At 54.4% G+C, this 15,696-nt stretch overlaps 1 protein-coding gene across 3 annotated transcripts in view; it reads right to left on the bottom strand.

Moving 5' to 3' along the window:
* Irf8 (interferon regulatory factor 8) overlaps window positions 1-15,462 on the bottom strand; it is a 30,464-nt gene extending 15,002 nt beyond the window's left edge. Inside the window, exons 1-3 of one of the 3 annotated variants that reach the window (XM_023705223.1) lie at window positions 15,326-15,462; window positions 14,167-14,405; window positions 211-385 (exon numbers count right to left, since the gene is read on the bottom strand). In XM_023705223.1, the coding sequence (XP_023560991.1) occupies window positions 211-385; window positions 14,167-14,189 (198 nt within the window). In that variant the 5' untranslated portion in view covers window positions 14,190-14,405; window positions 15,326-15,462. Of the gene's footprint in view, window positions 1-210; window positions 386-2,837; window positions 2,859-3,390; window positions 3,437-14,166; window positions 14,406-15,325 lie in introns of those variants that run through there. The other 2 variants (XM_004644975.2, XM_023705224.1) reach the window with 2 other exon arrangements.
* Between the last annotated feature and the right edge of the window lie 234 nt (window positions 15,463-15,696).

Genomic DNA, 15,696 nt, shown 5'->3' with positions numbered 1-15,696 from the left:
GAGAGAAGCAAGACCAGGCCCTATGCACAGGCCAAGATGGCTCTGAGACACTGGCTCCAACCCAAGCCACCCCGAGCCCCAGCCCACGAGCACCGACAGACACACCCCTCGGAGCTGTGTCCACAAGGTCAAGCAGAGGCATCAGAGACACCAGCACAGCCACCAGGGAGAAGAGCAGGCACCCCGTGTGCTGGGGACGCCCAGGCTGACCTTGAAGATGGAGGCGTCCACCTCCTGGTTGTAGTCCTGCTTGCCAGCGTGCTTCCAGGGGATCCGGAACATGCTCTTCTCCTCGTTTTCCCAGATCAGCCCCGGGTACATGTTGCTATCAATTTGCTCAATCAGCCACTGCCGAAGCCGCCGTCCGCCATTCCTGTCACACATCCTTTGAAAGGAAAAAGCAAACCCTGCTGTATAATAAACACTGTCCAATGAACCAGAGCCACCCAAAAGCGCAGTGAACAGGAAACCTGGAGGCTCACAGCAGAGGCGCTGGTTGGGGGAAGCCCCAGGTCCAGGGACAACGGGCCACCTGCCAGCAACAGACAGTGCTGGCCTCTGTGGCACTGCCTGCCCTGAACAAACGCTGTCAGCCTGCCTGTCGGGCCCACGTGAGCCCACTTTTGGCTTCATCTGTGCTTCCCACTTTCCCTGATTTCCTGCCCTGGACAAACACAGCCACCTTGAACAGCGACACTTTCAACATGAGCTGAGGGAAAGTCACCTCTCCAAGAAGCACCCCAGTACCTGACGCCCAGTGGACAGGCACCCCCAGAAAGAGGAGGCCCTCGAGGAGCCCTCCAGGCCATCACCTCATAGCTGGTGGAGCGGCAGGGGCAGGGGCATGGAATGAGATGGAGCTGGGATCCCAGTTCCCCCAGGTGACCCTGAAGTGTCATGGTACCCTTAGTGTCAGGGAGGACTGTCACACCCAGCAGGCATTGGTGAGATTCCAGCTGCTGCACAGGTATAGCACCTGAGCCAAGGCTGGTGCCTTGGAAGACTCTTCGGTCACAGAGGTGGTCACCTTCTTCTGGGGACTCTTGAGTGAGCCATGAGGAACCGTGGAGGAGAGGGAGGCAGTCACCTGCCAGGGCCCGGTGACTGCAGGCCCAGGACACCAAGGGCTCCTTAGACATCCCTCCCCGAGCTCACGACGGCTTTCCCAGTAGCACAGAGAACGAGAGGACACACACACTGTGGTGATGCACAGCCAACACTTACAAGAACAGCGCTGGAAATCCCCCAGGCAGTTGGACGGACGCCCACCCAAAAAGAAACCAAAGAAGCAGCATTTCTATTCTTCAGATGAAATGCGACCTCTTTGGACAAACAAGCTCAAACTGATCAGCCTGGTGAACATGACATCCCCAAGAATATGGTCACAGCCACAGCCATGCTGATCAACAGGCAAAACAATAGTCAGCAACCTTTTCAAGAAGTGCATGTGGGAAACTCCGGCCCCCTGCAGGTGGCTGTGGGGGCAGAGAAAGGGGCCAGGTCCACGGAGGAAGGAGGTGAGCTCTCGATCGCCAGTTTCGGCTTTTCCACCCAATCACCCCATTGCTCCCCTGTGCATACAGAAGAGAGTGCAGGTGTGAAACAGGAATTGGAGTTTGATTTGGAAACTCCGAGCCCCAGCAAAGCTCTCCCCTGGCTAGACCTCAGGAAGCCCCTCAAACTCCTGAGATACAGCATCGAAAAAGTGAGGGACGTTTCCAGAGTCCCAGGATCTGTGTTCATAAATAAGGGGCCAACTCAGAAGTTGGACCTAGGTTTACTTAGGCAGAAGGCTGAAGCAGCACGACCACCTACCCCAAAACAACCAAGCAGCATGCTGCCTTCTACAGCTGCCTCTGGAAGAGGAGGATACTCCTGCCAGGGACTCTGCTAGAGCTGCTGGAGGAGTTGGGGGAGAACACAAGGGGCTAGGAATAGGACCAGAAGGGAGACTCCCACCTTGGTCCCCGTGGTCCCAGAGCCCCTGCGGAAGAAGCAGTCCCGTTGGTGTGGGTCTTTCCAGAAGGGGTGAACAGTCTGTTCAGGATTCCTGAGTTCATCACCTTAGAACTGCTAAGGATGACCAACTTAGTGATTCACAGAAAAAAAGGAGAGGAATAAAAGGGGAAGAATATGAAAGCCAGAAAGCACTTTAGAAACCATCGGATCCAGCCTCGCTGAAAGACGAAAGCAGACTCAGAGAGGTAGCGCAACCATCAGGAAACCAGGCCGGAGGTCGGGACTGCCCTCTGGGCCCCGCAGCAGCCGCATTTTCTTCGCCTACAGGGAGAGGCCACAGCGGAGTTCGGAGTTTGGAGCTCTGAGCACGTGGACAGCCCCGCCCCTCATCTCCAAAGGGCCTCCCAGCCCACGATTCTCGCCACTGCGACCCGGTATGATTTATTGAACACTGGCAAATTAACCCCACCAAATGCCCAACCAGGAAAAAAATAAAACACCAGTCACATGCTTATAACTTCCTCTTCCCTGGCTTGGAGGTAACAATCCCCTCCACTGACCAAGGGCTATCTGAAGCTAATCTGCATCTCCATGTGCCTGGTGGGTCCTCGCTAGGCCACGACAAAAGATTGAGACTGGGGACCTGGTGAGTGGAACACCCTCCCCGACATGTCTCTCCTGCCTCAAGTGACAGAATCACTCCCAAGTCTTCTGGGGAAGCTACCTGCCATACCCCAAAAGGGGAAACTCACTTTATTCCTAGCTCTTACCTTTAGTTTCAAAAACAGTGGGTACTGTTTAGATTAAGGGACAATTCAAAATCGCAGGCGCTTTAGTCCCGAGTCCCTCTGTAAAGCTCCGGCAGTAACAGACCTCACCTGGGCAGCCATCCTGCGCCCTGGGGTCCTCTGTCTCTCTTTCTCCTTTCTCTCTCCCTCTTGGGCGGACATAGTGTTGACTGAACCCAGTACAGCACTACATCCCAAGATGGATTTCAATTTTTGGTTTGAGGCAGTGTCTCATTGTCACTAAGTTGCCCAGGCTGGGCTCAGACTTTAGCTCTGCCACACTGGGCCCTGGGGCTCTTCCGACCTCAGAAGTTCCAGCGGCCCAGATCCTGGCGGGTGGCGACCTCCCTCCCCTACGGAAAGGGACACGCGAGAGTCCCGATGCCTCGACCCCATTCGGGAACCTGCGCCCACGTCGCAATCCGCACAGGTCTGTCCGCGGCGCTTCCCACTGTCGGATTTCGGGAACCCACTATGTCCCTCATTAATAAGCTTCCTGTGGAAGTCAGATCTTAGGGGAAATTGGGCTTCACAGCTTGTCTAGTCTGCGAAGCGGGCGACAGTGACCGCGAGCTGGACCCAGGCTCCCAGAGGCGTGTGGCCGTGAAGGGTCGTCCTGCGGGATCACCCGCCGCGCTCCTACCTGCTACACCGCTCTCCCACGCTCCCGCCGCTCGGCTAGGTCCCCGCGGGCTGGGGCGGCAGAGAGCGCGCTACTTAAGGGTGGGGCGGGAATGGGGCGGGGCCGGCGCGGGGAGCGACCGCCACATGGACCAATAGTGCGCGGGAGGCGAGCAGGCCCCGCCCCCTCGGTGCACGCACCAGGCCCGCCTTCTTCTAAGCGCTTGGTTTTCCGAGAAATCACTGTGCTGTGCCGGGTGTAAGCGCGCTGCGGGCAGCGAGGGTCTTGGGTTCCTTCCGGGCCCCCGAGCCCCTCTGCTCGTCGGGGTCCGGGGGCGGCGCGGGCCGGGGGTTCCCGCAGGAATTCCCGGGGGTCTGCGGGGGCGTGAGCCAGGCCGAGGTCCCCGCAGAGACCCACGTGGCCACTGCGCACCCCTGGCCGGGCGGGCTGGCTCCCGGCACCGCTGTCTTAGGGAGCCCCGAGCACACCTACCGAAGTGACAGTCACCTGCCACGTTGGCATGGTCGCCTCTCACATGGGAAGGCCACTGGCAGAGTCCACAGGGCCATAGAGCTGGGGATTCAGGGTTAGTGCTGCGTACCTACGCGGCCTTCACCGTCGAGCCTGGGGCCACCCCTCCCCACCCCAGCGTCCCGCTGGTTCCGGGGAGCCGCCTTTACTGTAAGTGCGGGGCGTGGAGGGGCCGCGCGGGAGAGGGAAAGCCGGAGGGGCGCTCGTGTTGCAGGGGCAGCCCCCAGCGGGGTAGGTGGAATGAGGGTCTTAGGTGACTTTATAGACAGTTGGCCAATCACAGGCCAGGGCCAGCACCATTTACAGCTTTATTACTCATCCGGACTTTCAAGGACCTGCAGAGACGTTGGAGACGGAAAAAGGAAATATTCTAGTTTCACAATACAGAAAGAAAGGAGGAGAGGGAGGGGGAGGGAACACGGAAATCTCTAGGTGTCAATTTCCCAAGACCATGATTGCCAGAAGCCAGCAGCAATCAGAAAGTAAGCGAGTTCCGAGGACCAAATAAATCCAATTGAAAATTTGTTTTAGAGCGTAAATTCTTTGTGAGTGTCTGGATAGTATGAGTGTCCTCGAGTGCACTTGGGGGGAAGTGGCGCCTGCAGAGACCGCTCCCCGGGCCTCAGGAGGCCCTGGGGCCTCCAGCGCACCTCCTCGCTCATTTCTGCTCACAAACATGCTGCAAGCCTGCGCTGTGTTCTTACCTACACAGGCCGGCAGCCCAAGGACAGCTAGGGTTTCCACGCAGCAGGTTCTCCAGTAAAAGGGAAGGAAGTCGGCGTTCTTTATGGGCAGCAGGTGTCACTGTAGACACTGCAGGACGCCTTTGCGGAGACTGGACAATTTCCAACCCTCTGTTTACTTGCACTGTGTATGTGCTTGTGTGTGTGTGTGCGTACACACACACACACACACACTGGCATTTAAGAGATGGTGGTAGTGCTGGGGAGTGAACAGCACAGAACCTGTACACTTAGCTACATCCCCAGCCCTTTTATTATCTTTTTGTTTTTATTTTGAGATAGTTGCTAAGTTGTCTAACTGGATTCAGACTTGAGTTCTTGCTGCCTCGGCCTCTCAGAGTTAGAAATTATAGACCTGCACCACTGTGCCCAGCTAATTCTGCTCTTATTCACTGGGTAGTTGTCAAGCAACTACTGTGCACCAGACGGGGCGCCAGTGAGCGTGAACGTGGTGTCTCTCTTGGCCTGCTCCTGCCTTCACTGCAGTCCCGGCAGGTTTTGTCCTGATTTCTACTGCAGCCCACCCCCCTCCTTGTCACTCCCCATCTCATCTGCTGTTGCTCCCAGCGCATCTTCTGTCTTCTTGGCTCCCTGAAGTTGTCACACGGGTCTCATCCTGGCGCCTAAACCACGTTCCCCAGTGCCACAGCTTCCTGCAGCACAGCCCATCAAACTAGGACAGGTTGTAAGGAAGCCTGTCCTCATCCCAGCTCCTTGGCTCACAAAACGCGTGGCCCTGAGCCAAGAACAGTGACCCCAAGTCACTATTTCCTCCTCTGAACGACTGCACTGGTGCTAGTAGGGTGAATTATGTGACAGTGCCAGGGTCAACTGCTTGGGACTCCCAGACAAGACAGTTTATTATGGCTGGCCATAGCTGTTCCTGGCCCCTAGGTTAGTGTGGGGACCAGATGAGATTGTGTGTGTGTGTGTGCATGTGTGTGTGTACATGTGCGTGTGTGCACCTATTGTCTCTCCTCTCTTCAAAGCACAATTAAAATATTTACAGGTGAGAGACATCTAGAAAAGTGGACAGTGACTGACTCCACCTTCTGGCTCCTAACTGCTGGCCAGCAGCAATCTGCCCGTGACTGTCTCCTCCCTGGCCTCCCCACGGCCCTGACTCCCAGGGCGCATGCTGTGGCTGCTGTGGACACGTCCTCAAAATTCATATGTCCCCAAATGAGGGCAGCTTGGGGGGTGACTAGGGTTGGATGAGGAGCCAGCGTCCTTCTAATGGGCTCAGAGCGCTCGCCAGCACTCTCACCCCCCAGGGGGTTCTCACTGTGCAGCTCCGTGGGCCTCCACTCGAGCTCCTCCTGCTTTGGCCTTCTGAGTGCCCAGATCACAGGTGAATGCCACAGGGTCCAGCCTCTGCTCTCTCCAGTGAGAAGGTAGCAGGCAGCAAGCCAAGGAGCCCTCTTACCAGAACAGTGCTGGCCCCTGACCTCTGACCTCAGCCCCCAGAAATTTGAGACACTGAGTGGCCTCTGTGGAAGCCACCTGGCTGAACCAGCACCCAAGTGAGCAGGGGAAGCGAGCCGTGCTCCAGGCAGCCAGCACCGCACAGCCTCTGTCTCAGTTACTCTTCTCTCATTGGTGGGACAAAATCCCCAACATCCAAAATTAAGGAAGGAAGGGTTTATTTAGCTCTCAGTCAGTGGAGGTTTCAGCCCGTACTCAGCTGGCTCCAAGGCAGAGCGGCACATGGCAGAGGGCAGCAGTGCGTGGCAGTGGAAAACAGCAAAGAGCTAAGGCAAAAGGGAGGAGCGGCGGCGGTGGTGGCGGCAACAGAAAGCGGGTCTGTCTCCCTTCTGCTGCGTTCAGGCTGTCTGCCTCAGGCCAAGTGTAGCACCACACCCATAATGCCAGCGACATTTACATCTGTAATCCCAGCACTGGATCATAAATTAATCACAAATTCTAGAAGTCTGCCCCATAACTGCATGAGGCTTTGATGGGACAACCAGACACAAATTTAACCACCTCTCTCCAGTCCCCATGGATCGGCCAAAGACTTTTCTGCTTCCCAGCTTCTCCCCAGCCCTGGAGCCAGAGGCCCCATCCTATAGCTAGGACAAGTGGGTGAAGCACCCCCTCCACAGTCACTGCCCGCACAGCACCGGCCCAGGCCTCGCAGAGCCACTCCTCAATTGCATTATCCTCCAATCCCTCAGCTGTGAAGTCACAAACAGCCTGGCAGTGGAAGAGCTCTGAGGGTCTCGGCACTTCCGCCCAGAGGGAGGGGCAGGGGCTGGGGAGACTCCTCGAGGGAGCCCCGCCACCTCCCCTTGGCACCTGGCAGGGCCTGTTCGGCCTGCTCCAGACACCTCTGTACCAGGTTCCTAAGTCCTAAATGCTCAGGTTTCCATAATCCAAGACTGTCAAGGTCCCCTGAGAAGGGACTGAGCACTGCCTGGAACCCACAGGGCACCTTGGTAGAGGCCACATGTGTGAGCCACCTGGCCAGGTCACTAGAGTCCCAGCACCCAGGGCTTGTCCTGAGGCCTGGTCTCGGTCCTGCTCCTGTCCTCGCCCAAAGCCAGCAGGAAAGCAGGTTTTCAGCATGGACTGCACATAATTTGGGTACTGAGCTGCTGTCACCAGCAAAGAGCCTGGGGACCTTTCCCGAATCCAGCTGCTGGACCCCAGAGCACTTCCAGGCTGCCGTGTGGCCTCTTCAGTTCTGAGGTGGTCTGTGTCTGTGTACCGCAGCCACTAGCCACCTGCATTTGACAGGATGCGAGTCTGAGGACAAAGAACTGAAATTCAGATTTTACATTTTTTTGTTACATTCAGACCATTATGATGGGGTACAGCTGAAGTTCTTTCCCCTTTTTTTTTTTTTTTTTTTTTTTTTTTTGGTGGAACCGGGGATTGAACTCAGGCCCTTGCGCTTGCCAGGCAAGCACTTATTCTACTGAGCCATCTCCCCGGCCCCTATAAGGGTTTTGTGTTTTTTTGTTTTGTTTTGTTTTGTTTTGTTTTGTTTTGTTTTTTTGCTCCGAATGCCCTCAGGGGTGGTTTGGCAGCTGGAGTGTTGTGGGGATCGAACTCCAGCAACCTGAGGCTGACAGCTTCGTGGAAGCAGCCTGAAATTCAGACACTGGGTGAGGTGCAAAGCCACCAGTGCCACCTGCTGCTCCTGGCCCGGGGCCTGGCTCTCTTGCTGCCCACAGGGAGACAGGTGGTGGGCAGAACGGAAGCGCTGTTCCCTCTGTCAGGCTCTCAGGCTCTCGGCTCCCACTGCCACCTGGCCCTCTCACCTGTGGTCCTTGCCCAGAACCCTGGTAACAGTGTGGCACTTAAGGTTCATACTTAGGGGTCAGCTCACTGCATCATTTGTGGGATGAGAACCACCCCAGAAGCCTGCCTCTGGCTTCCTGGCATGTGAGCTTCGTGCCCTAGGGTAGAAATCCAGGGCTGGCACACCTGGGAATCCAGGAAGAGTTTACTGAGTGGACGTTTACGCAGCTCTATGGAGGGGCCAGACCATTAGCTCAGTTGTTTAAGTGCCTGCTTAAGAAAGCATTTTAGCCAAGTTGACTGGTTCGAATCCAGATACTCTTGCCAAACCAGAAATTCCCTGAAGGCATGTTCAGGTCTGGAAAAAAAAATTCTCTCTACACAGCTCTATGGAACCCACCCTTAGAAGAAGGCATGTGATCTGCTGAAGAGCATCCCAACATGATCATGTCATTGTACCCCTTGAGAGACAGCAGCACCCAGAGAGGGGTGGTCGCTGGCTGCAGGAAGGATGCTTGTGTTGGGACTGAGAGGGCTGGCAGGAGACAGAGTAATGGGACTGGCCAGGAGATGGGGACCATGAGATGCATCAGTCAGCAGGCCGCAACCCGGATGGACAAGAAGGGCTTTGAAGAATATAGTGACAAAGCCACAAACACAGAGGAGACCAAGTGGGACACTCGCTATAAACTAACCTAACCATCAAGTAAATGTTTAATCAAGGCAGTGTAACAAAGTTCTTGGGAAGTACTAACTAAGAAAGAAAAGGTAGATAAGTGGGACTTATTGATTGTAAGGACTGTGTTTTTCAAGACAGCACTGGAGGTAGACCTGGTGGCACACATCTGTCATCCCAGAGCTCTAGAATAGGCTGAGGCAGGATAACTGCATATTTGAGAGACCCAGCAAGAGTCCCTTGAAACAAAACATAGACAAAGGACTGAGGATGCAATTCACTATGAAGGTTCTGGCTTCAATCCCTGCAACTGTAAAGGGGGGAAAAAGCAGCTTTAAAAATTCAGAAGTAAGGCAAGACAGGAAGAAGATATTCCCAACACATAGTCAGAAATGACCAATGTTTAAGTCAGTACACAAGTCAGCAAGAAAAGGGCAAGTGGTCTTCTCCCAGGTAGCAGCATGTAGTAATGCCACCTGTGTCACTAGGCTTCGTTGGAGGACAAGATGTAATATCACATATCATGTCATGTGTATGATATGATGTGTAGAGCACTTACAAAGTCCGCTTACACAGCCACCTGGAGATTCACACACAGAAGAATGCAAGGGGGCCACCGCATGCTGCAGAGCCGGAGGGTCCAGGTGAAAGTCAGGCCCGGAGCTCACTGGAAATCCAGGACAAGTCATCTTGGAGTGCTGAAGAATTTGTGTTGGAAGGCAGGGAGTGCTAGGGGCTGAAGGAACTGGGGAGGACAAAGGCCAGAGCTCCTCTGAAGGAGCAAAAAGGCAGAATTCCTCCTCCTTTTCCTTTTTATTCCATTCAAGCTATAAGCATATTGGTTGATGCTACCCACGTTCTGGGTAGGCTTTCCCTCTTAGTTTGGGGTTCATGAGTTAATCATCCAGACACACCCAACTGTTCTTCCCTAACCCACTAGGTGTGAGTTGATCCATTCAAGTGGACACTGCAGTTAGCTATCACAATCCACCCCTTGCTAACCTGACAACCAGGCACACTTCCTTCAACTGTACTTACTCTCCAGATACAAAGCAAGCTCGTAAGACAGAACAGTGACGGGAGAATGCTGCATCTAACACGATACAACCACCCTGCGTGTGAGTGGAAGCACACTAATCCTCTCCCCAGAGCAGCAGGCAGGACCGGGGCAGGGCGGCAGTGTTTACTCTTCCCCTAACATTTCATGACTTAAACCTTAGAACGTAGGTTTGCAATAGGCAAGAACTGATAATGCAACTCGCCATCAGCATGTTACAAAGGAAGAAAACACTGTCCGCTTAGTAACACAAGCATGTTAACAATGTAGGGGAGAAAGTTATAATTACAGCCCTTGTTTCTGTAAGTGGTCACGCTGGTATTTGAACTATCTCCTTTTGCTACCCGTTCTATATTCCCTTGGCCTTGGCCAAGCACCTTAGCCAGTCATGGCTCTTTACCTGGCATGGTGAACCACATCTTTCTGAGATTCTGGACCATTTGTCACCCTGCTTGGATTGGGTTTTTGTCATTTTCCATTGACTTTAATAACAGGGCATGGTCATACTAGGAGGTACCCTAAGGAATCTCCTGTACTCCAAATATATTCTTCTTCCATGGTAGAATAATAGTCCAGTTTCCCTCTTGATCATCTAGACCAAACACCCCTAACTCCTGGTTTAGCTTATCCTACCTCTCTTCAGAGGTAGAAGGAGCCCAAAATGACCAGGGACTTGGGCAATGGTCCGGAGGCTGGAGATCTGCACTGGATGAGCAAAGGAACTGAAGACAGTCCAAAGGTGCTGGCAGGGACCACAGCTCCTCCTAGGAGGCATAAAGGCAGACCTCCTCCTTACTCCCCCTGGCCCCACCTGGGCTACAAGCCCATTAGTTGGCTACTCCCAGCCAACCTGAGTCTTCCCTCTTCAGTTTCTGGCTTGCCAATTAATTATCCAGCACACCTGCTAATCCGCTGGCTGCTTCAGAACCGATTCCAGCAGACGCCACAGTGAGCGTCACACTCCAGTCCTTGCACAGATCTTTCTTGTGGATCAAAAACTATGGTGAATGTTTAATTTTTTAAAGATATTACAGGTAAAGACACACTGCCATTAATCCCTCCCAAAATCCTCGCCCTTCTTTCAAGCGATCACCCTGTCGTTCTCACCGCTGCTTTCTGAAGCCGTTCTGGGGTCCTCTTTCGTGAGTGTCTTCGGGTGAGCCCTCACGGCTGCTCCAGTACGGCAGGGGCTCCGTGCGCTGGCCTTGTGTGGGTGTCTTGGCCTTACAGGGAGAGCTCCAGGGGGTAGGTGGGTGCAGAGACCGGGTGCTGTTTTGTGAGCTCCTTCCCGCTGATGGCCCTGGAGAGCAGCACTCACAGTAGCTTGTGTCACACCACATAAAGACACTCAAGAAGTAGGACTTCTTCAGAAGACCCACGGGATGAGCATGTGTGAAGAGACGGGCAGAATTCTGAGGGGACCCACCTCAGCGCACCTTCTGTATTAAAATCTGAGCTTTCACTGTGTGTTCTGCCCACCCCTCACAAGTCAGGAAACTCCAGGACCAGTGCATTCTGAGATGGGCTTCGCTGAGCAGCGCCTCAGATGCTGCAGCATTAATAACCTGCTGCGTCGTTAGAATTTCTTAACCGTCACTGTGACACTGTCGCCTGCATTCCTATCTCTCCTGCTATCTTTATGTGCCAGTGCTAACATCGGCAAGCCTGGGAAAGTGCTCGGGTATTTGGAAAAAAACCATACAGTTTATTTGCTCAACGCTGATGGTGATGAAAGGTCGCACACGCTCTTAAGGGGTTTCGTGGCACGGAACAGAGGCTGTAACTCCGGAAGGCACACTCAATGGAGTTCCAGAATCGGGTCTGCCGACCTTCTCAGACCAGGCCCAGATTTTATACTTTTGCCTCCAGCAATGAGCAAAGATCAGGGGCCTAGCACACTCACCAACTGGCCTGGAAGTGTACCAAAGGTTTGGTCAGAATCACACAGCAGGGACGTGCAAAGCACACGTGACAAGGGAGTGACCGCACACTCGCCAGAAGGCAAGTGTCGAACACACTGACAAGACCAAACGCTGAGGAGGGTGGGGGACTGCACCTCCTGCAGGTGGGAGGACAAGTTGGCATGCCCAGGTTGGAAAACACAGGCTAAGCCTCCTCTCCCACGTGCAGTAGCCACCCACCCCGAAAACGTGTGCGTGAGGTCGGCCGCAGACACAGAGGCTCAAGAGCAGCTCTGTTCAGCATCCCAGGTGGCAGCGCACCACCGGAGAACCAATCACGGTGTCTGCCCACTCATACGAAGGAGTGCAAGCCATGCTCAGGGTGTACTCGCAGGCCCTGGTGGGCTGCAGGCAGCTGGGCGCCCTGACACAAGGCCCAAGACCAGGCTTCGCCAGCAGCTCCTGTGGGCGCTCCAGGACCCAGGAGGCATCGGGGTGGCAGGAATGGGGCCAAGTGCGAGCAGCCCGGGGCAAGCAGCAGAGAGCTCTCCTGGAGCTGGATGCTTTGCCTGTGGCCAGGAGGCACGGGCTCAGCAGGGACCCCGATACCTCTGCAGGTCAGGAGCTGAGCCCCAGCCTCAGGCACCCGCAGCGCAGGTACATGTTTAGCCTGGTAATGAAGAGAGGGTTCATTCATGAGCACTGTTGGCACAAACCAAGAGACCACAGTTTGACAGGCAGCTGTCGGCACGGTTGTGCACACGTGCGCCTGCGTGTCCACGCACCCACGTAGGTGGTGGCCTCTCGTAGAAGAAACTATTTTCCAATACAAGTGAGATTAATTCACCGGAGTAAACTGAGGCTGACCCAAGGCGCAGGAGAACAGAGATGCCAAAAGCGAGGCAAAGCTGGCCTGCCTTAAGGATATGAACTTTGCCCCCATTTTCTTAGCAGTAGTTTCTCTTTGACTAAAAGCAATCTGCTCCGTTCCTGTTTGTTCAAGGTGGACTTAGCTGATAATTTACCAGCCATTAATATTGCCCCAGTACAGCACGGCAAATAAAAATCAGAAATATGTCCATGTTTAGTCGTGTCCTAAAGTTTGTCACTTCCAAGCACTTCATTCATTAATTTATTGAGTTAAATAGCTGCAAGGGACTAGGTGGTTGAGAATCCTTCCACCCCATGAGTGTCACAGTGCATAAAAACTTAATGAAAAAAAATTACTTGAAGAAAAAACTGAAGCACTCAATGACATTGTGTGTCTATTGGATGTAAGCTTTATTCATATTTGTTACAAACGGAAGTGCCTTAGACAATCCTGAGAAAGAACAGCTTTACAGAGGAAAAGTATTCTAAGCATAGATCAGGAGTATCTATCATATTTGGAACCCTTGCTAGGAGATACTGGCTTACCAAAAATATAAATTCTAACGTATAAATAGGTGAATGTTTTAAATTTTAATATCTTCCTGTGGCACTGGTACATGTATCAGAGGCTGATTCCTGGGAGGAGCCTGCAGGACTCTGTCTCTGGGATGAGGTGGGGTCTAGGAATCCGCGCTCTAGCACACAACCTCTTTATTGCCTTCAGAACAAATCGACCCGGGTCTATGTCCAGGTTGCCTCTGTGGACAGGCATAAGTGCGTCTCATGAGCACGTGGCTTGAGTTCAGAAAAACCGAGTGCACCCATAATGACCTACCACTGAAAAGAATCACAAATTCCGAGCAGAGTGAGAGACTATAGAAATGGTGGCCCCAAGCTCCGCCTCTGCTCCAGCCCTTAGAGACAAGACCAAGGACGTTGTCACAGCCTCCAAGGCAAGCACTCTTCACAGGAGGGGGTGGGGTGGGGAGGGGTACGCTGTGGCCTGTGGCAGGTGGGTCTTGGGGGGCAGAGTCTCCCCACATTTCCTGGTCACCCCACCTTAAGCCCCACCTCAGCACAGATGTGGAGGTGCCTGGGGGCAGGGCCGCCTCTCCCTCGGAGAGAGAAAGGAATGTTCGGCCTTCCTGTCAGACCCAGTGCAGCGTCCCTGTGTTACTCCGGAGGGTGAGTGACTTAGCCTAGTATGGCGGCTCGTGCTGATGCTCCGCCTGACTGGCTGAGCTGAGGCTCAGGGGGCTGAAGCCGCCCGTCTCCGAATCCAAGCCTGGAGGTTGGCCTGGGTGGCCCTGGCGGGTCACGGGGCACTGCGTCTGGCCCTGGCCCTATGCTCCTGCCCTTCTCCACTCCCTCTGTGTCCTGCCAACGTGCCTGGGCAGCTCTTGCCCACCACGCCGCTGCCAGGGTGTTTCTGGAGCAGACAGAGCGTGGATAGGTAACTCCTGCTCCTGTGGGCTGCGTACGTCAGGGCTCCGTCCCAGCTGCGGAGAGCTGACCAGCATGCCCTGAGGTCCAAGTCCCTGCCAAGGTGAAGGTCCCACAGGTGCAAGTGCACCTCAGGGCCACCGAAAGGTCCTCGGCAGAGTCCTCTGATCCAAAGCAGTCACGCCCACCTGCATCTTCACTTCTTTCTCCGCAGTCACACGGTTAGCTGCGACACCTCCAATGGCCCCCAACAGAGGCTGCTCAGCAAGGCCATGTGGGGTAGGGCAGCTTTTCCTGGCCGCCCTGAATGAGGCCCTGACAGCAACTCACACTGCGCTTGGCCTTCTCTCCATGAAGCACTCCGCCGTCAGTCATCTCCTTTGTTTCCCAACATCCTGTCAGGCAAGGCTTCATTATCCCTATTTGGCAGGCGGGGAGCTGAGGCTCAGAGGGGCCAAAGCTGCCGTCTCGGAATCCAAGGCTGTCTCCAACCTCCTCACTGCTCTGCTCCGGGCATGGGGACGCAGCCAGGAGCAGAGGGCGTAACTAGAGCCTCTATCTCCTCTTCCCTGAAATGAAAGGGGTGAATGTGGTCACACACCTGCACCTGCGATCATTCACCATTTCTCCAGGCAGAGGTGCAAACTGTGAAGGAGCCAGCCGGGAACATGGCGGGGGGCAGTGGGGGAGGATGTGCGGCCCAAACGCGGCCCATGTGAGTCGTCCCCTTCCTGGCAGCCTCTTCCTCCAGCTCAGGCTCCCAGGCTGTCCTCCGGCCACCCAGGCACCCACACCCCACTTGTGACTCAGGCTGCACATATGTGCACAGGACACCTGCTCTGTGCTCCCCTGGGGACGCAGGTGACAGCCAGGCTCACGTCGGGCTCACAGAGGGCCACACAAAGCCTTGGGAGTCCCCTAAATTCTCTTTCCAGTCCTTGGGTTTCTCTGAGGACCCCCCAAGGGCTTAGGATTGTCCCTTTGCAAAGTAACTTCTAGGGACTCTTTCAGATTTAGGTAGCAGGAAAGCCTGTGAGTTTCAGCCCAGGGTGTGCTGGCTCCTAGCAGGTGGAGCGGGCTGCTTGCCACTGCCCCCAAGCCCAGCACTGACTGGGACAGACACAGGGACACTTCCAGCCTGTGGATGTTGGCTTCTTTCTCCTAAAGGCAAATCTCATGCCCCTCTGTCCTCACGTGTGACTTGGACCAAGTCATTTAGCTTTCGAGCTCACGCACTTCCTCCAGCACCTCAAGTGGCAGGCCACCTGTGCCCCCATGCTATCAGCAGCAACAGCCTCTCTGCTCCTCCAGCGGCACAGTGGCACGCTCATCTTTAAGGACCTCAAATCTATGTCCCAGGAAGACGAGTGTGCAACCCATTCAGCTGCAAGGCTTTCAGAAGCTTGGTGCCATGGCTGACTGAGTGTGGGGGAGGGAGGGAGGGAGGGAGGAGACAGTGAGGAAAAAAGAGAAGAAATTATACACCAACCTTGTTCAGAAATCCAGGTTCCATGTCTTTCAATAAAGTCTTAGAAAATCAAGTGCAACCTCCTAGCTTTTAAATCATGACCAACCTTGCTGGCCCCCAAAAAGCAAAAAGATTTCATTCCAGAAAACCTGTGGTGGTGATAGACTGCACTGCAGATTCTAGAACAAACCTGTGTGACCATCTCAGGACTTCCCTGAAAACCTACAACAGTGATATTTTGTAATAGATCGGAAATAATTTACCCGAAGGCAGCCTGCTGTAAACACAAGAGTGCGGAATGTCACTTCAGGTCACGCAGAGGGCCTGCCCGGACAGAGTCTGCACCGCGTCCAGGGATTGGAGGGGACAACGTTGTGGAGCAGGGTCACCCC

This window comes from Octodon degus, unplaced genomic scaffold (assembly GCF_000260255.1).
Source record: "Octodon degus isolate 3935 unplaced genomic scaffold, OctDeg1.0 scaffold00215, whole genome shotgun sequence".
Lineage (NCBI taxonomy): Eukaryota > Metazoa > Chordata > Mammalia > Rodentia > Octodontidae > Octodon > Octodon degus.
This window is presented reverse-complemented; position numbering and strand designations above follow the sequence as displayed.